General features: G+C 32.5%; 3 protein-coding genes across 3 annotated transcripts in view; 2 read left to right on the plus strand and 1 right to left on the minus strand.

Annotated features, from left to right (window-relative positions):
- LOC140447677 (uncharacterized) overlaps positions 1-22,508 on the minus strand; it is a 665,708-nt gene that overhangs the window by 193,016 nt on the left and 450,184 nt on the right. The gene's annotated exons all lie outside the window — the stretch shown is intronic.
- On the plus strand, positions 3,184-4,751 carry LOC140447675 (uncharacterized). The gene is made up of 2 exons (XM_072540470.1): positions 3,184-3,339; positions 3,498-4,751. The coding sequence occupies exons 1-2, from the start codon at positions 3,282-3,284 to the stop codon at positions 4,706-4,708; spliced, it is 1,269 nt and encodes a 422-aa protein (XP_072396571.1). The 5' UTR covers positions 3,184-3,281; the 3' UTR covers positions 4,709-4,751.
- LOC140448440 (uncharacterized) lies at positions 15,875-17,345 on the plus strand. Its single transcript, XM_072541520.1, has 2 exons — positions 15,875-15,999; positions 16,158-17,345. The coding sequence occupies exons 1-2, from the start codon at positions 15,942-15,944 to the stop codon at positions 17,300-17,302; spliced, it is 1,203 nt and encodes a 400-aa protein (XP_072397621.1). The 5' UTR covers positions 15,875-15,941; the 3' UTR covers positions 17,303-17,345.

Here is a 22,508-nt window from a genome sequence, read left to right on the forward strand (position 1 = left end):
GTTTTGCTCACATGTTCTTTCTCGTCCTATATCATTCTATATCATTGTTATATTATCTTCGTGTATATTATATATAGAACATACAATTTGTGATTCTTAAATCTGATCTGATGTGTATGCAATCATTTTATTTATTATTTTATTATAAAAAAAGTAAGAAAAATATTAGATAGGTACTTAGGCGCACAAATTCACAGTTGTAACAGTACTAACAGTAGCTTGAAATCTAGGCCATCCTAGTCTAATGCTGTGGAAGGTTGCATTGTATATCCTTTGACTAGCTGATCTGTTTACATCAAAACTATTAGATATTAAATTATTATTTAGATATTTCTAAAATTAAAATAAAATAAAAATAAAATTAAAAAATATAAAAAAATATAAAAAATGAAACAAAGCAGTATAATGAAAATTCTTTTTTTAAACTTCCTCATATGTTAGCGAGGTTTGATAATTAAACTAAAACCTAGAAAATAAGCTATTTTTTATAATAAGAAAACGAGTTCTTTTCTCCGATGAGACTAAAGTAAGCCTAAAAGATTCAGATGGTCGTAAGCGTGTCTGGCGAAGGCGAGGAGAAAGGTTTGCCAGCCAGGTTAGAGGTCTCTCCTAAAGTACCTTTTGGTGGTGGCTCTAAAATGTTTGGGGGGGGAGGAGAATTTGTTTTGAAGCTCGTACGTAGTACGTAGTTGGTCCCCTACGAGAGGTCTATGAAGGCCCATTAATATTTAGACAACATTATTGTCGAACCTGTAATGCCTTTAGCTCCGTTACTTGGACCTAATTTTTTATTCATGCAGGACAACGCTCGTCCTCATGTGGCTCGACAGGTTATTGGCTACCGAAATGATGTTGATATTCCATTATTAGAGTGGCCACCTAACAGTCCGGACATGAATCCCATAGAGCATCCACGGCATTATCTCAAAAAAAAGATTAGAAGTCGTAGACCCTCTATTGCCAATCACAACCAACTTATTGAGGCCGTTATTGAAGAATGGGAGAATATTCTACAAGATTTTGTTGAACATTTGATATCAAGAATACCTCGACGCACAAATGCAGTCATAAGAAGTAGAGGAGGGTCTACACAGTATTAGTGTTGACCCAGATGCATTTTATTGTGTTACTTTACTGATTTTTTCTTTTTGCCATTTGGAGTTATGCTAGCTTATTTACGCATTTCCGACAAAACATTTTTAAAGAAACAATAAGCCAAATTAAGGTCATGATAAAGTCATGTTGGACTTATTTGTAGGTGTTTATTATTATTTCAATGTAACTTAGTTTTATTTTGTGTTCATATTGTAAATATTTAGATTAATTAAAGTGGTGCGTTAATTTTGTCTAGGAGTTTATTTAGCGAGGTTCTGTGAACCATTTTCTTGTGGCATGGTTAAGTTAAATATTATTTTTTATGTGATTAAGCCACAATTATTGATCATAATTGAGATGAAAATTACATTTTTAATTAACCAATATTTAATGTTTTGATTTCCACTATTTAACCTTGTTTATTGTACAAATTATGTGAAAATGTGTATACACATTTTGTACAAAAAACGTTTTTTGAGAACGATATCTCAAAACCTCAAATATTAATTAATTAAAAATGTGATTTTTATCACAATCACAACCAATAATGGTGGCTTAATAAAAAAAAAAAAAACATAATATTTATCTCAAACTAATCACTGATAGCTTCGATTAAATAGATCGTAAATTAAAAAATTTCCAATGTATAGGGAAATAAAAATATTTCCCGACACAATTCTCTGGGAAAAATATATCTAGGTAAATACTCAACTGAACGAAGATAAACCTGTTGACTCCTAACTAGCCGGCAGGTAATTTCAATGTCGTTCTGAGCTTAACTCAAACCGATACTGTTTTAGTTAAAAAATATTTACATAGTACATCTTTGATGTTAAAATGATACGAAATACAAAGATTTCACATCCTGAGATTAAAATGTATGTTTGAAGTAAAACATTTAATATATAAAAAAATCGGAATATTAAAAAACCGTTAACGATGCCAAGCCTAAAAAGATACACTAAATGACATTCACGACTTATAAATAAAAAATGATATATGACCATTTCTTGGTGATGCTAAATTACTGCACCGTGAAAAGAGTTAAAAATGATAGCAGAATATATATATATATATATATATATATATATATATATATATATATATATATATATATATACATATATACATCCTACTACCATTTTCGCATCGATACAATATGCTTTTACCATTAATTTAGCATCGTCTTGCAAAGTAGCATCTGTATATCGACGCTACTTTACAAGACCTTAATCAATTTTTTCCTGTACTTGTTACAAGAATTTTAACCATCTCATTGATTAGAGTTTTGATACCGTGTTGGTATATTAAAATATCCGCTTTCTCTTTTTATCCCTTACTGAGTTATCTAAGTTTATTCCAGAAAATGTTTGAGTCTAAAATGATGGTACAGTGAAAATATTATATATATTTAGTTCAGGGTTTTACCGTTTACTCACTGCCATTATGTACATGAAAATGTATATGGGTAGGTATTGGCATCGTTGTTGAATATAATATTACCCACAACGAAATAGTAAATTTAAGAATATATATATATATATATATATATATATTTATATATATATATATATATATATATATATATACATATATATATATATATATATATATATATATATATATATATATATTTTTTTTTTTTTCGTCCACAAATCATTCTGTTTGTTAAAAGTAACGTTTTTTTTCTCCTATCTACCCGGCACTTCTTAATTGGATAGGAGTTCTAATTCCTTCAGTATAAAGTTCGCTATTGACTCCTTCAGTTTTTTGTCATCATTTGTTTTCATATATAAGCTAGATATTATAAGGTTTTTCTTAAAGGCCTACATAAACGTTACAAAATAATATGTTTTTTTAAATTATTTATAACCAAGAAATTTGTAACAAAAGAAAAAAAAAGAAATTCAAAAATAAAAAAAATAAATAAATCACATCCGCATACAAAAACTGATATAAGCAAATTTTTCGAACAACACAAATTGGAATTATAATATATTTTTCACACTATTTTCTTCTCAAACGGTTGTGGAATTCGAATAATTTATATTATCTTTAAGTGTATAATTAATTACAAGTATTGTAACAGCATTTTATCTTTTTCTGATAATTAAATTAAGAATTTTCCTATAAATACAGATTTTTCTAGTTAAATCTTTATACAGTTTGTACGTGCTACAAACACTATGTTAAAAATATTAATTGTGGCGCTAGTCCTTTGGGCTGGTGTCAGTTGCGATAATGGTAAGAAATCATTAATATTATTTTAAGATAATTACAAATATTTTATTCATATATTGTCTTGTATAAGTTACAAACGTTTGAAATTATTTCTATTTTAATTAATTTTCGGATAATATTAAAGTAGTTTTTTACTGATTGTAGAACCTAATTTTTTTCAGATGTCAACAATGATCTAAGTGGCGGTATTTTATCTGGTTCTGAAGATATTAAAATATTATTTCCACACTTGACAGACTTAAAACCAACAGGACCACCACCACCCTCTAGTAAACCACCAGGACCACCGGAGCCTCCAAGTCCAAGTGACATACCAGAGTCCCGACCTAGCAAACGTCCCAGACCAACACAGTCACCACCAAGCAAACGTCCCGGGCCACCAGGACCACCACCTAGCAAACGGCCCGGACCACCCGGACCTCCACCAAGCAGACGTCCTAGACCACCAGGCCCTCCACCAAGCAAACGTCCTGGACCACCCGGACCTCCACCAAGTAGACGTCCAAGACCACCAGGCCCTCCACCAAGCAAGCGTCCAGGACCACCGGGACCTCCACCAAGCAGACGCCCAAGACCACCAGGCCCCCCACCAAGTAAACGTCCCGGACCACCCGGACCTCCACCAAGCAGACGTCCTAGACCACCAGGCCCTCCACCAAGCAAACGTCCCGGACCACCCGGACCTCCACCAAGCAGACGTCCGAGACCACCAGGCCCTCCACCAAGCAAGCGTCCAGGACCACCCGGACCTCCACCAAGCAGACGCCCAAGACCACCAGGCCCTCCCCCAAGCAAACGTCCCGGACCACCCGGACCTCCACCAAGCAGACGTCCTAGACCACCAGGCCCTCCACCAAGCAAACGTCCCGGACCACCCGGACCTCCACCAAGCAGACGTCCAAGACCACCAGGCCCTCCACCAAGCAAGCGTCCAGGACCACCCGGACCTCCACCAAGTAGACGCCCAAGACCACCAGGCCCTCCACCAAGCAAACGTCCCGGACCACCCGGTCCTCCACCAAGCAGACGTCCTAGACCACCAGGCCCTCCACCAAGCAAACGTCCCGGACCACCCGGTCCTCCACCAAGCAGACGTCCTAGACCACCAGGCCCTCCACCAAGCAAACGTCCCGGACCACCCGGACCTCCACCAAGCAGACGTCCAAGACCACCAGGCCCTCCACCAAGCAAGCGTCCAGGACCACCCGGACCTCCACCAAGTAGACGCCCAAGACCACCAGGCCCTCCACCAAGCAAACGTCCCGGACCACCCGGTCCTCCACCAAGCAGACGTCCTAGACCACCAGGTCCTCCACCAAGCAAACGTCCTGGACCACCTGGACCTCCACCAAGCAGACGTCCTAGCTCTTAGTTCCTAAATTCAACAAAATAAAAACTTAACTTATTAATTCTAATTTGACATTTTTTATTTCTACCTTCCGTAATAACACAAGTTTTACTTATTGAAAAAACACATTAATTTAAAAATGCATTTTAGTCTTTATCTGAATTATTCACGATTTGTAATACGTCTAAACGAGCTCTGGGAGGTTGGCAGCTCATTGATCGAATTTAGTGAAAATAATTATACCGTCTGAAAGGTCACGGATTGGACACACATCGTCAGTTGGGTAAAGAATTTGGACAGTTTTGGTTAATTTTTCACATTTTAAAGAACAAAAAATAAGTTGACATCTCATTGACAGAAATCTATAAAACGAATGACTGCATTCGATATAGAATAAAACGCTGACAAATGGCATAGATAAATTACACCTAGATTGGTAACAGGGATAGCCAAGGTCAAATCATGTTCGGATTAGGCGCCCATTCGCTTGGTGGCGCTGCTAGTCTCGTTCCTGCACGGAGTGAGTGTGCTGTGATCAAGTCAAAGTTGAGTTTAGACAAATACGGCGCCATATTTGTATTTGTTTTATTTTTTATAATTTATTTTATAATTTAAAATTTTTTGTATAAATAGTGCAAAATCGTACAATTTTCGACGATTTTTTATTATGGAATCGAACACATTACATGGAATAACAATGTAGAGACGAAGAACTGAACAAAAAAGATGTGTTCCAGATTTCATGGATACTACCAAAGAATATAGACGCTTAAGCGTCTATATTCTTTGATACTACTTTTTTAAGTCCAGGACATTATATGGATATGTTTGATAAATGGGTGAATGCTGTTAAGAGCCCTAATTAGAGAATGCTGCAAAAGAAACTATTTATAACAATTTTCGTGTATGCGCTAGTCATTTTAAAGAGGAAGATATAGTCAATGTTGGAAATAGCGGTATTACGAGAACAGCCGTTCCGAGTTTGTTTTTACCAGGACCAGGTAAGAACTATTATACCACTGACCTATATTCTTATTCACATTATATCTGACCTTTTACTATAAAATTAGTTTATAAATTTAACCTAAAATTATATATTATAAAACCAGTCTTACTTAGCTTAGTATTTGAATTATTTGTAGGTGGTGGTTCAACAACTATCTTAAAAAGCATCACCTTAGAGAGGGTTCGGCATAAATTTCTACAGGTGTGCGCCTTTCAAAGTTGGATTAGATTAGCAGACCATGACTACACTATCATGGAGAGGTCTATGAGCTTGCCTGCTTTAAGTATGAGGAGGGATCTGTCCCTCTCTTGTGAGTGAGATTGGTCTTAGAGTACCATATTGTAATACCCTGGTTTGCCTCATCTATGTACTTTTAATGTTCCATTTTGTAAAACAACCTATGGTGCTAATAGCCCACTGAATAGATACTTATCTTTGTTAAACAACCTAAATCTAAATGTATTTATTATGTCCCTCAATAAATATATAAATATTAGTAGAAGAGTTACTGGTACCATAGAGTTTGGAAACTTAACTGTGTAAAATACTTCATGTTTTTATTGTAACTAGGTAATACTTTACATATTTTTTTATTTTTGTTATGTTATTTTTCCATCTTTATTGTTTGTGCTGGATTTTAGAATCATAGAACTAACTGTTGGGTTTATAGGTTTTAAAATGTCATTACATCTTTAATTATATATATATATATATATATATATATATATATATATATATATATATATATATATATATATATATATATATATATATATATATATATATATATATATATATATATATATATATATATATATATATATATGTATGTGTACATGCATGTGTTTGTGTACATAATATATTTTTATTTCACATTATTTAATTTTATTATCTTAAAATACTGTGTACTTAACCACTAAGTTGTAACACTTAATCAGCTTGTCCCGTATATTAGCCTGCATCCACATAGACAGCGGTAAGGCGTTCAGAGTTATGAATAAATAAATTTGAATGTGTTGACAGGGATCTTTCCTATTCTGTTGATGACAGGGATGGGATGTCTGATCTTAAGATGACATACTGGTGAAAAAATCTGTTGATTGTAATTGTGTTTGTCATTTCAGGCATAAAAACATTATTATCCTCTGTTGTTTGGAGTTTATACTGAGCAAATAAAGTTACTATATCAGGTTTTAGCAAAGCTTACATTCTGGGTGAAAACTTTAAGCATACCTTAGAAATAAATTATTTACCTTATCCATTGTTCTTTTTTTTTGTTCGTTTTTTCTATTTGCTATCATTCGGTTATTCCTCATTCTTGGGTTTTCTTTTTGCAAGAAGCAATATTTTGCTAATCTAATCAAAATCATAATTTTGTTGATAACCAGAATATTTTTCTGGAACTCATATTATGATTCTGATTATAAGAATAAAAGTATTATCATATAAATATATAACATATAGTATGAGTATAAATGTATATAAACTTCTTTCTAGAACTAAATCATTTAATTGTTCTGTTTCCAACTTAGCAGGGTCCTTGAGTTCTCTCTTTCTGTGAGTAGAACGCCAGACTGTAAGAGTTTTCACTGACCACTGATAGTGTGTGTTATTGCATTAGGATGAAAGTACTACAAAAAACTCAGAATGTCTGATGGCTGTCTGTTGCTTATTAGGCTTTAATTTAACATTAGAATTACAAAAAAAGTATTTAAATACTGACAAGTTCCTGTCACAACATTTAGAACACTAAATTATACTACATTCACCCGTCCCTATTTTTGAACAAAATATTGCAACTATTTTGGTTTATTTTTAGCTCCAGCTGATTTACAGCTAGAATGAAAATCTGAATTTTCCAATCTTGGTTCATCATTATCATCAGGTTTTTGAACAGGTAAATTTTCTGTCTCATCTGGTATTTATTTAGTAGTGGAATTCTCTAGTGTGTTATTTGGACCTTCATCATTATCTTGATTCAATAATATAACAATTCAACAGTAAACTTCTTATATAGTGCAGAGCACATGGTAAAGCAGTTTTCCATTAAGTGAATTCTAAATTTTTGGTTTTCTATGCTAGATTCACCAATTTCCATATAACTCATTGTATTTTTCGACTTAACCATTTTCTTCATGATTATATGGTGTTGTTCTACTTGAATATATTCCTTTAGAGTGTAGATAATTAATAAATTCTTGTGAAGTAAAGCTAGTTCTCCTTGTTAGATTTGATATATACCGTCATTCTATATAAACCAAATAGTGATTTAACCTGTAATTGGTTAGAATTGCTTTTCTACCAGATAATGTCTGCATTTTTTTAAATACTTCAACTCATTTGCTTTTTTTTCAATTGCATAATGTTTTTATTCAGAATCTGTGAGGGTATGTGTGAAAAAAGCAATTGGTTTTCCAGATTGATTGCTTCGCTTATGTAATCGTAGATTAATTTTTTAAAAGCATGTACTTATCTTTACCTTCTAGGGATTTATCTTTAGATTCATTGCTTTCTAAAAATTCTTGAATGTTATATACTTACTAATGTTTGAATTCTTTGGTGGAAGTTTGACAGTTTGGACCAGCCTCTAGTTTATCTGGTCTAAAGTACTTCCCCATTGTAAATTTATGCGAATAAAATTGTAGTAAAATGTCTTTTGCAGAATTAGGCTTTTATTCACATAAAACTTGATAAGAATGACAAAACAATTATTTAAATACTGACCCGTTCTTGTCACAACATTAAGAAAACTAAATTATACTACACATGGCTTGTATTATTAATATTTCTTGTAACACATATAACATTTCTTGTAACATTTTTATAAATGAAGATTTTATTCTATATTTTATTCTGTAATTTTTTTAACCACTTTGGCATTTTAATGTAATGGAAAATAAATATAGTCCCAACATAACAAGAAAACCCAAAAAGTATACGAAAAATATTTATTATCGTATAGGATAAGGATTTTTCTTGTTATTTTAGGATTATATCGATTTTCCTTTACTTTAAAATGAGTTCACAATCCTAGGTAATATTACTAAACTTTTGAATTTAGCGCCATGTATATATAGTTATGCGCCCGATCACTAGGTGATGCGCCAATCATTGTTTTATTCCTTAACACGGAAGTTTCAATGCTAGGTGGTAGTGTGCTATGGACAAATGGTCACGTATATTGAACATTTTGTTTTTGTCGTGAACATAATTAATAACTTCAGCACGCACGCGCAGTCCAATAAAAATTTTAAAATACCAGAATTACAGTTCCTTATCGCATTAAAAATTTTAAATATACCAGGAAAACAGCGCCTTCCCGCGTTTTGCTAAATCACCATGTTAGAGCTAGTATTTCTGAAATATACCACTCGAAAAGTCACAAATTGATCTCCAATTGTCAGTCATTTTCATAGATTAGTCAATCCTAGTAATTTTTTATTAAGTATTGAAACATTTTAAGGACATTTTAAGGACATTTAGTGATGAATTATAATTTTTCACCCAGAAATATTCTTTAGATTCTAATCACAGAAAAAGGTTATAGTAAAATTTATTGGTATCTAGAAAATGTAACAATTATTAGTGATAATAAAAATTGTAAAATATTTCTTTGCTTTGGATATTGGGATGCGATTAATACTAATATATTCCAATGGAATTAACATAGAACATATGTTTGGTAAATACGCGTTTTGCTCACATGTTCTTTCTCGTCCTATATCATTCTATATCATTGTTATATTATCTTCGTGTATATTATATATAGAACATACAATTTGTGATTCTTAAATCTGATCTGATGTGTATGCAATCATTTTATTTATTATTTTATTATAAAAAAAGTAAGAAAAATATTAGATAGGTAGTTAGGCGCACAAATTCACAGTTGTAACAGTACTAACAGTAGCTTGAAATCTAGGCCATCCTAGTCTAATGCTGTGGAAGGTTGCATTGTATATCCTTTGACTAGCTGATCTGTTTACATCAAAACTATTAGATATTAAATTATTATTTAGATATTTCTAAAATTAAAATAAAATAAAAATAAAATTAAAAAATATAAAAAAATATAAAAAATGAAACAAAGCAGTATAATGAAAATTCTTTTTTTAAACTTCCTCATATGTTAGCGAGGTTTGATAATTAAACTAAAACCTAGAAAATAAGCTATTTTTTATAATAAGAAAACTGTTGATAATGTCTATACCTTTAATCAGGTTATATTCATAATCTAAACTGTCTAACCTTTCAGACCAGGGCCGGTCATTTTTGAGACCAACAAATAATGGAAGGGAGAAATAAAGGTAGAAAATATTAACAAACATTAAAGAAAAAATGTAATGAAAAAATGTAATGTTTGTAATAAAAAATGGTTTATCACGATTTCCGACAAAACTAGAATTTCAACTGAAAAAAGTTATATGGCAAAGCTGTAGGTAATAAAAAAATATATAACTTTTGTATTTACACTTTTTCACATAATAGCAAAATTCAAATCACTAAGTTCTTGGTTTTTATTTTTATCTTTTTCAAAAAAACAACTGTTTCATGAAATTTTTGGAAGCAGTTTTACAGAGAATATTTGTCGAATCTTTCTTTTCCACCACAACCTGTTGTTCCTAAATGGGGAACTTTGTTGGAAGCTGCAATGTTTTGTTCAGAAAATGTTGCCTAACTGAAGGCCGTAATAATGGAATTAGTTAACGATTATTTTCAATTACTTGCACATTAAAAAGAATTATATAAAAATCAAATAACCTTTATACAGTTTATAGGATGTGAGTTTATCTTTAAATATAAAAAATTGTCATTGATAAAAACACTGGTTTCGCATATCTATCTAAAGTTGCAAATATTTTAACTGGGATGTTTAATATATAGTTCAGCTCAACAGGCCTCAAAGGCCCAAGGCTTCAACGGTTTTCTTCCATTTCTTTCTATCTTGTGCTAAGTTTTTCCAATCTTGTACCCGCAGCGACTTCAGATCTTCTTTTGCCGACTCCAGCCATTTTCTTCGGGGGCGGCCTCTTTTTCTTTTTGTACCAGCCTCCGTGTTTATTAATTCATTGGGAACTCTTTCTTCCTTCATTCTTGCTATATGTCCGAGCCATCTTAATCTTTGAATTTTAGTAAGTCTTGTTATTTTTGGTTGCCCATATATTTGCATTATTTCTTCATTCGTTCTTCTTCGCCAGATGTTCCCCTCTTTTACACCTCCGTATATCCTTCTAAGAATTTTTCGTTCCCATCTATCTAATTTTACTTCCATATCTTTATTTAGTGCCCAGGTCTCGCTAGCATAGAGTACTGTAGGTCGGATAACTGTTGTATATATTCGTTTTTTTGCTGTTCTGGATATTATATTCGACCTCAGTATCTTAGTCAGGCTCCCAGCACTCTTACTACCTTTTGGCCATTCTTTTTATGATTTCTTGGTTCTCTTCGTTCCTATTTGTTAGTGTCACTCCCAAGTAATCGAATTGGCTAACAACTTCAAAGTTATATTCTTTACTTGGGCTTTGTATCTTAAAGAACTGTCTTTGATGATTTTCGTTTCCCCTCATCACTATATATTTTGTTTTTTCTTTGTTTATTTCTAAACCATATTCCCTGGCCATTCTTTCTATTCTAGTAAAGATTTCTCTTAATTCTGCAGGTCTCCTTGTTATTAAGGTAACATCATCTGCATATGCTACGCATTGATGCCTGTGATGATATATTGTGCCTCTAGTGTAGATGTTACACTCTCGTAAAATCTTCTCTAAGATCAAATTGAAAAAATCTGTTGATAACGGGTCACCTTGTCGCAGACCTCTATTAGTGATGAAGCTATCCGAAACCCGTCCTTCTAACATGACTTTACTTTTAGTATCATTGAGTATGCATTTAGTCAGTCTTACTATTTTTGGTGGAAATTTAAAATATTCCAGTGCTTCGAATACTCTATTTCTTTTTATAGTATCATATGCCTGTCTAAAATCAATAAACAGCATGTGTAATGTTAGGTTGAATTCATATGAGCTAGCTAAAATTTGTTTCATTGTAAAAATTTGGTCTATTACCGATCTGTTTGCTCTGAAACCTGCTTGATATTCACCTAGACAATTTTCAACTTTTGTTTTAATTTTATTTCTAATTGATATGGCCAGAATCTTAAACACTGTATCTTGTAGAGCTATTCCCCTGTAATTTTTACATTCTGTAACGTCTCCTTTTTTATGCACTGGACATAAGATTGCTTCTTTCCACTGATTGGGTATTTTTTCTCTGATCCACACTTCGCGTATTAACTTAGCGATTTCTTTTTGCACCATTTCGCCACCTTCTTTTAGAAACTCAGCAATGATACCATTTTCACCAGGTGCTTTGTTGTTTTTTAAGTTTTTTATGATCTCTATAATTTCTTCCTTGGTAGGTACTTCTGCATTTACATCTGGGTCCCTTACTTCTTCATGTTGTAGTTGCGTTTGTTCTCTTTCATCTTGGTCGTCCATACATAATATGTTCTCGAAATAATTGGACCACCTTCTTAATTTTTCATCTGTTCCGTCTAACAGATTCCCCTCTTCATCTTTATAATATCTTGATGTGGTTTTGTATTGGGTTTGGTCTCGTTTTATTTCTTGGTAGAAATTCCTGACTTGTTTATGTAAAAAATCTTCTTCAATACGAATTAGTTTCTGCTCTAAACTTGACCGCTTCTTCCTTCTACAAATCTTCTTTGCTTCCCGTCTTTTTGCGGCATAAGCTTTTTTACTCTCTTCATTATTTCTTATTATACTATTTATTCTAGCTTTATTTAGGTCATTAATGGCTTTCTTACAGTCCTCATCATACCAATCCGTTTGTTTACATTGTCTGTTTCCTGTTAATACTGAGTCGGCTGCTTCTTGAATTTTTTCTTCTAGTTGTACCCATCTGCTTTCTATATCATTTACTGTTGTCTGGCTTTTCAGTTTCTCTTCAATTTGCTGCCTGAATTTTTTCTTAACTTCTCCCTCCTGAAGTAGTGCACCATTATATCTTTTTATTTTTTTACAGCTAGTGTTATTAATTCTGGGTATTATTTGCTCCATTTTAACTTTGACCAAAAAGTGGTCCGAATTTGCATCAGCACCTCTGTAACTTCGGCTATCTTTTATGGCTCTCATATGTTTGGCTTCTATTAGTAAATGATCTATTTGGTTTACTGTTTGTCCATCTGGTGATACCCAGGTACCTTTATGAATTTCTTTGTGATCAAAATAAGTGCTTATAATTCGCATATTATGTTCGAAAGCAAATTCTATTACTCTTTTTCCATTCAGATTACTGTCTCTATGATTACTTTTTCCCCCTGTTATTTGTTTGTATATATCCTCCCTGCCAATCTTGGCATTCAAATCTCCTACAATTATTTTTATGTCATATGATGGTATTTTGTAAAACATATGTTCTAATTGTTCATAAAAGCTATCTTTAACGTCTTCATCTGTATTTTCTGTTGGTGCATGCACATTTATAAGGGTTACTTTTCTATATTTTCCTCTTATTCTTATTTTACATAATCTGCTTGTGACTGCCTCAAAATCTATCACCAGATTGGCAAATGTTTTCTTTATAAAAAATCCCACCCCAAATACACGTTCATTGTCTCCACTGTTGAAAAACACGTAGTTTCCCACATCCATGGTAAAATTTCCTTTTTGTTTAGTTTCTTGTATAGCTGCAATATCTATCTCATATTTCTCTAACGTATCTGATAAGTCGATCGATCGGATAGCCAAGCGGGCTGGGCGGCTGGCTTCTCCTTCGCTTCACTGCGAGAGATGTCAGTTCGATCCCCAGCTCGGTGACAGAAAAACAAAAAGGCTAACGCAGCAGTTTAAAATTCTAAAATGAATCTGCGGCTTAGTCTAGAATATGCTGGTATCTGATCGGCCTATGGTGGAGCAGTACGGCAAGAGATAAGGGCTTGCGGCTCGGTGATACTCCTCCATAGATCCCTACCGGAAGGGCGTGTGCCGCCTAAATACCGGGTATATATATATATATATATATATATATATATATATATATATATATATATATATATATATATATATATATATATATATATATATATATATATATATATGTATATATATCTGATAAGTTCTTTAGTGCTCCTACTTCAAAAGTCCCTCTAACATTCCATTGTCCTATCATCATCCTATTCCGCGCTTTATTCGTTTCCATATTTTCCTGACCACTGTGCCTGTGTAGACTCAGTTTTTTTTCATTTTTTCTAGTTTTTCGGTACTATGGTTCCATTTCCACCATTCATCGTTTATACATATTTTCTGATAGCCGACTTTTGTTTCATTACCTTTTCCTTTTTCTTCTTTCGCCATATCTCTTAGCTCTCTCTGTAGTTTGGCTTCGGCTTGGGTTAGATCGGTTTCAATGAAATACCGCGTTCCTCTTAATTTACTCTTATTCTTCATAATAAATTCTTTATCCTTCATTGTATCTACTTTTACTATCGCCACTGGTGAATTCCCTTGAGAGGTTCTTATTTTCTGCACATCTTTTATTTTCACATTCAAATTCAATTGATTTGCTATAAAGTTGGTGGCATCTTCCAGTTTCTCATTTTCTTTGAAATCGTCTCCTTTGATCACAATGTTTTGTTTAATAATGTGTAATAATGGAATTAGTTAACGATTATTTTCAATTACTTGCACATTAAAAAGAATTATATAAAAATCAAATAACCTTTATACAGTTTATAGGACGCGAGTTTATCTTTAAATATAAAAAATTGTCATTGATAAAAACACTGGTTTCGCATATCTATCTAAAGTTGCAAATGTTTTAACTGGGATGTTTAATGCAACGTTAAATGTGGAGACTGAAGATCGAAATCATTTAAATATTTTTTTCAATACTTTCGGTTGATGCATAACGGTGCTTGCTTTTCTATATACAAACATAATATGTAAACAGATACAAGACGCATTTTTATTTTATAATGACAAGAAATATTTTATAAAAATAATATATTTTAACAGTTTATAAAGTGCATCTTTCTATAAAGTTCAAATAAATGCACAAACATGCATATTTGACAAAAATAATATGCATATACAGGGTGGAAACCACTTATCGAATAACGTTATTACTGTCCTTGTTTAAAAAATTATAAAAAAACGGCGAGGTTCGTCGATTTTTATATATAAATATGCACTTTTTAAACATAATTTTAAATGTACAGGGTGACTCACGGAACTCTAGCATAGTTCATGAGGTTTATTTTTAATGAAACAACCTGTATATTTTTATATTTTAAAAAGCTCCTCATCAATTATGAATATTACAAGGTGAAATTTTAAAATTATACAGTGATAAAATTATTTATAAAATACAATTCTTTGTGTCTTTATTTTAGAAAATAATAAAAAGCGCCGGTACACATCAACACTTAAATTTAAATGTGCGCTATTTTAGCATACATTTAAATATATAGGGTGATTCACGCAAATCTAGCATAGTCCATTAACTTTAATTTTAATGTAACACCCTGTATATTTTTATGCGTACAATTGAATTTAGAAGTTGACGTATCTTATCGTTTTTTATATTTCTTTAAAATAAGGACAAAACAATTTTTATTCCATACCTTGTTTTCGCACTTTATAATTTCAGTATTTCACACTATAATTTTTATAATATACCATACATGATACAGTTCGTTGAGATTATTGTGTTAAGCAGCTTTAAAAAATATATAGGGTGTTCTATTTAAAATATAGCTTATGGACTATTCTATGCGTGAATCACCTTGTACATTTAAATTTGGGCATTATTATTTTTAAAACAAGTACAGAAATAATGTTATTCATTTGATATTATAAGGTTTTTCTTAAAGGCCTACATAAACGTTACAAAATAATATGTTTTTTTTTAATTATTCATAACCAAGAAAATTGTAATAAAAGGAAAAAAAAGAAAATCAAAAATAAAAAAAATAAATAAATCACATCCACATACAAAAACTGATGCAAATTTTTCGGACAACACAAATTGGAATTCCAATATATTTTTCACACTATTTTCTTCTCAAACGATTGTGGAATTCGAATAAGATATATTATCTTTAAGTGTATAATTAATTACAAGTATTGTATCAGCATTTTATCTTTTTCTGATAACTAAATTAAGAATTTTCCTATAAATACAGATTTCCCCAGTTAAATCTTTATACAGTTTGTACGTACTACAAACACTATGTTAAAAATATTGATTGTGGCGCTAGTCCTTTGGGCTGGTGTCAGTTGCGATAATGGTAAGAAATCATTAATATTATTTTAAGATAATTACAAATATTTTATTCATATATTGTCTTGTATAAGTGACAAACGTTTGAAATTATTTCTATTTTAATTAATTTTCGTATAATATTAAAGTAGTTTATTACTTATTGTAGAACCTAATTTTTTTCAGATGTCAACAATGATCTAAGTGGCGGTATTTTATCTGGTTCTGAAGATATTAAAATATTATTTCCACACTTGACAGACTTAAAACCAACAGGACCACCACCATCCTCTAGTAAACCACCAGGATCACCGGAGCCTCCAAGTCCAAGTGACATACCAGAGTCCCGACCTAGCAAACGTCCCAGACCAACACAGTCACCACCAAGCAAACGACCCGGGCCACCAGGACCACCACCTAGCAAACGGCCCGGACCACCCGGACCTCCACCAAGCAGACGTCCTAGACCACCAGGCCCTCCACCAAGCAAACGTCCTGGACCACCCGGACCTCCACCAAGTAGACGTCCAAGACCACCAGGCCCTCCACCAAGCAAGCGTCCAGGACCACCGGGACCTCCACCAAGCAGACGCCCAAGACCACCAGGCCCCCCACCAAGTAAACGTCCCGGACCACCAGGACCTCCACCAAGCAGACGTCCTAGACCACCAGGCCCTCCACCAAGCAAACGTCCCGGACCACCCGGACCTCCACCAAGCAGACGTCCAAGACCACCAGGCCCTCCACCAAGCAAGCGTCCAGGACCACCCGGACCTCCACCAAGCAGACGCCCAAGACCACCAGGCCCTCCCCCAAGCAAACGTCCCGGACCACCCGGACCTCCACCAAGCAGACGTCCTAGACCACCAGGCCCCCCACCAAGCAAACGTCCCGGACCACCCGGACCTCCACCAAGCAGACGTCCAAGACCACCAGGCCCTCCACCAAGCAAGCGTCCAGGACCACCCGGACCTCCACCAAGTAGACGCCCAAGACCACCAGGCCCTCCACCAAGCAAACGTCCCGGACCACCCGGTCCTCCACCAAGCAGACGTCCTAGACCACCAGGCCCTCCATCAAGCAAACGTCCCGGACCACCCGGACCTCCACCAAGCAGACGTCCAAGACCACCAGGCCCTCCACCAAGCAAGCGTCCAGGACCACCCGGACCTCCACCAAGTAGACGCCCAAGACCACCAGGCCCTCCACCAAGCAAACGTCCCGGACCACCCGGTCCTCCACCAAGCAGACGTCCTAGACCACCAGGTCCTCCACCAAGCAAACGTCCTGGACCACCTGGACCTCCACCAAGCAGACGTCCTAGCTCTTAGTTCCTAAATTCAACAAAATAAAAACTTAACTTATTAATTCTAATTTGACATTTTTTATTTCTACCTTCCGTAATAACACAAGTTTTACTTATTGAAAAAACACATTAATTTAAAAATAAATTTTAGTCTTTATCTGAATTATTCACGATTTGTAATACGTCTAAACGAGCTCTGGGAGGTTGGCAGCTCATTGATCGAATTTAGTGAAAATAATTATACCGTCTGAAAGGTCACGGATTGGACTCACATCGTCAGTTGGCTAAAGAATTTGGACAGTTTTGGTTAATTTTTCACATTTTAAAGAACAAAAAATAAGTTGGCATCTCATTGACAGAAATTTATAAAACAAATGACTGCATTCGATAGGGAATAAAACGCTGACAAATGGTCACATATATATGGAACATTTTGTTTTTGCCGTGAAAATAATTAATAATTTAGCACGCACGCGCAGTCCAATAAAAATTTTAAAATACCAGAATTCCAGTTTCTTATCGCATTAAAAAATTTAAATATACCAGAAAAACAGTGCCTTCCCGCGTTTTGCTAAATCACCATGTTACAGCTAGTATTTCTGAAATATACCACTCGAAATGTCACAAATTGATCTCCAATTGTCAGTCATTTTCATAGATTAGTCTATCCTAGGTAATTTTTTATTAACTATTAAAACATTTTAAGGACATGGTCACGTTATCTTCTCATTAAAATTTTACCAATATTACAGTACTCCAAACCATACAGTGTTGCGCTATTTTGAATAAGTGATGAATTATAAGTTTTCACCCAGAAACATTCTTTAGATTCTAATCGCAGAAAAAGGTTATAGTAAAATTTATTGTTATCTAGAAAATGTAACAATTATTAGTGATAATAAAAATTGTAATATATTTCTTGGCTTTGGATATTGAGATGCGATTAATACTAATATATTCCAATGGGATTATCATAGAACATAGGTTTGGCAAATACGAGTCTTGCCCACATGTTTTTTCTCATCCTATATCATTGTTATATTATCTTTGTGTATATTATATATAGAACACACAATTTGTGATTCTTAAATCTGATCTGATTTGTATGCAATCATTTTATTTATTCTTTTATTATAAAAAAACGTAAGGAAAATATTAGATAGGTACTTAGGCGCACAAATTCACAGTTGTAACAGTACTAACAGTAGGTTGAAATCTAGGCCAACCTAGTCTAATGCTGTGCAAGGTTGCATTGTATATCCTTTGACTAGCTGATCTGTTTACATGAAAACTATTTTCTTCTGCAATTGTGGTATACCACTTTCACAGTCGCCAACAAAGGAAATATATCAAACATTAACTTTAGATATTTCTAAAATTAAAATAAAATAAAAATAAAATTTAAAAATATAAAAAAATATAAAAAATAAAACAAAGCAGTATAATGAAAATTCTTTTTTTTAAACTTCCTCATATGGAAGCGAGGTTTGATAATTAAACTGAAACCTAGAAAATAAGCTATTTTTTATAATAAGAAAACTGTTTCTAAATGTCTATGCCTTTAATCAGGATTAAAGGCAGGATATCGAAAGGAAGAAATAAAGGTAGAAAATATAATAAATATTAAAGAAAAAATAATTTACAAGAGGTCTAAGGGCGATCGGGAAGTGGAAGGGGATGAGTTGTTTGTAATAAAAAATGGTTTATTACGATTTCCGACAAAACTAGAATTTCAAACGAAAAAAGTTATATGGCAAAGCTGTAGGTAATAAAAAGATATATAACTTTTGTATTTATACTTTTTCACATAATAGCAACATTCAAATCACTAAGTTCTTGGTTTTCATTTTTATCTTTTTCAAAAAAAAATTGTTTCATAAAATTTTTGGAAGCAGTTTTACAGAGAATATTTGTCGAATCTTTCTTTTCCACCACAACCTGTTGTTCCTAAATTGGGAACTTTGTTGGAAGCTGCAAAGTTTTGTTCAGAAAATGTTGCCTAACTAAAGGCCGTAATAATGGAATTATGGAATTAGGTAACGATTATTCTCAATTACTTGCACATCCAAAAGAATTATATAAAAATCAAATAACTTTTATACAGTTTATAGGATGCGAGTTTATCTTTGAATATAAAAAATTGTCATTGATAAAAACACTGGTTTCGCATATCTATCTAAAGTTGCAAATGTTTTAACTGGGATGTTTAATGCAACGTTAAATGTGGAGACTGAAAATCGAAATCATTTAAATATTTTTTTCAATAATTTCGGTTGATGTATAACGGTGCTTGCTTTTCTATATACAAACATAATATGTAAACAGATACAAGACGTATTTTTATTTTATAATGACAAGTAATATTTTATAAAAATAATATATTTTAACAGTGTTCGATCCTAATTTGTAGAAAACATTCTTCGTTATCAATATTAATTTCCCTGCACTCAATATTCTCTTCCCTCGTTGGAAGATACTATTTATTATGTCATAAATTATGTCATTATTATGTCATAAATTATCTCATTATTTCTTTCACGCGGTAAAGAGTAGTTTTGGAACGAAAATATCACATTGACGCGACTCCAGTTAGCTGAAAGACATCGAGCCAGCCACGCCAGCCGATAAAAAATACATTTTTACGAATTTTACGTTCGCTTCTATTGGGTGCTGATACAAGTTGTTTTCGCAACTAAATAAAGAAATTTCAAATCGTCATTTTTAATGTGAATTTCCTACAGCCGATCCAATCGTCAAAAAAGATAGGACATCACAGAAAGTGCTCAACCACCCGTTGGCTTTTTACAGTCCTCCAACAAAAAAGGGTGACAGGAGCAACCAAACAGCTTATAAAGTGCATCTTTTTATAAAGTTCAAATAAATGCAGAAACATGCATATTTTACAAAAATAATATGAATATACAGGGTGGAAACTACTTATGGAATAACGTTATTACTGTCCTTGTTTGAAAAATTATAAAAAAAAGCCGAGGTTTGTCGATTTTTATATATAAATATGCACTTTTTAAACATAATTTTAAATGTACAGGGTGATTCACGGAACTCTAGCATAGTTCATGAGGTTTATTTTTAATGAAACACCCTGCATATTTTTATATTTTAAAAAGCTCCTTATCAAGTATGAATATTACAGGGTGAAATTTTGAAATTATACAGTGAGAAAATCATTTATAAAATACAATTGTTTGTGTCTTTATTTCAGAAAATAATAAAAAGCGCCGGTACACATCAACACTTAAATTTAAATGTGCGCTATTTTAACATACATTTAAATATATAGGGTGATTCACGCAAATCTAGCATAGTCCATTAACTTTAATTTTATTGTAACACCCTGTATATTTTTATGCTTACAATTGAATTTAGAAGTTGAAGTATCTTAGCGTTTTTTATATTTCTTTAAAATAAGGACACAAAATATTTTATTCCATACCTTGTTTGCACACTTTATAATTTCAGTATTTCACCATATATTTTTTATAATATACCATACATGATACAGTTCGTTGAGATTATTGTGTTAAGCAGTGTTAAGAAAAATATACAGGATGTTCTATTAAAAATAAAGCTTATGGACTATTCTAGGTTTGCGTGAATCACGTTGTACATTTAAATTTAGGGATAAAGCGTATATTTATATATAAAAAATCTGCAAGTATCAGCGTTTTTTATTATTTTTAAAACAAGTACAGAAATAATGTTATTCCATAAGTGGTTTCCACCCTATATATATATATATATATAGATATATATATATATATATATATATATATATATATATATATATATATATATATCTATATATATATATATATATATATATATATATATATATATATATATATATATAGATATATATATATATATATATATATATATATATATATATATATATATATATATATATATATATATATATATATATCTATATATATATATATATATATATATATATATATATATATAGATATATATATATATATATATATATATATATATATATAGATATATATATATATATATATATATATATATATATAGATATATATATATATATATATATATATATATCTATATATATATATATATATATATATATATATATATATATATATATGTTAGTTTTGATATTTCCGCGGGAGCTGTATGTTATATCAATGGTATTCCGGGTTAGATCCGCATTAAATGTTGTTTGTTTTGATAAAAACCATTTTGACGACGTTTCGGCAAGATCTCACTTGTCATTTTCAAGTCTCTCTGGATGGTCTGCTTCTTCTCGATGTTCGAGTGGAAGTGACGCTACGGGTGTTAGCCCTACAAAAGCCAGCTGCCTAAGAAGGAGAAGAAGAAATAGTTAAAGCCCTTAATGTCAAACGTGGTAATGCCAAGCAATCTTTGACTAAATATGATTATTTTTTAAATAAATACAATCCAGAAAAAGATTTTCTAAGCTTAAGCTTAGAAAAACGTTATCAGGATCAGGACATAGAAAAAGTTCGTGAAAATGTTGAAATCGTTCAAATGGAGTGAAAATATTACTGGAAGCATCGGATGAACTTACTAATTATCGTGTAGAATTTGAATAACAATATTATAAAACATACGTAATCGTTACACTTTTTTTGTCAGATCGGATTACGGAAAAATTAAAATCGTTAATTTTGGATGGTACACCGCCAGAACCAATATTTTCTAGCGTTTCTTCATGGTCGTCGTCGGCAGAAATTCAATCTGCAAACAACATTGCATTAACAGATTCTATAACAAATTATTTTGCAACAAATTTCTCAGCAGCTTCGCTTCCAACTATTTCTTTGTCTATTTTGAATGGCAGTATTGACACATGGTTAGGTTTTTATGATTTTTTTAATTTATCAGTTCATGAAGATAATAACATTCCTCCCGTGGAAAAACTATTTTATTTGAAAAGTTGTTTAACAGAAGAAAATGAGGACATAATATCTTCTATCGAATCGTCTGCTCAAAATTATGATGTCGCGTGGAATTTGTCACAAGAGCGCTAAGACGATCGAAAATTCATTCATGATAGTTATATCAAATCGCTAATAGATACACCGTGTATATTAAAAGAATTTTTAACTCGCTCATTCTTGGATCATATTCAAAAATATTTAAGAGCGTTAAAAAATCGAGAAACAAGAATCCCACGAGTCGATGGGACTCGTGGGATTCTTTTCTCGGCATTTTAT

The sequence above is a fragment of the Diabrotica undecimpunctata genome, chromosome 8, assembly GCF_040954645.1.
Source record: "Diabrotica undecimpunctata isolate CICGRU chromosome 8, icDiaUnde3, whole genome shotgun sequence".
Taxonomy (NCBI): domain Eukaryota; kingdom Metazoa; phylum Arthropoda; class Insecta; order Coleoptera; family Chrysomelidae; genus Diabrotica; species Diabrotica undecimpunctata.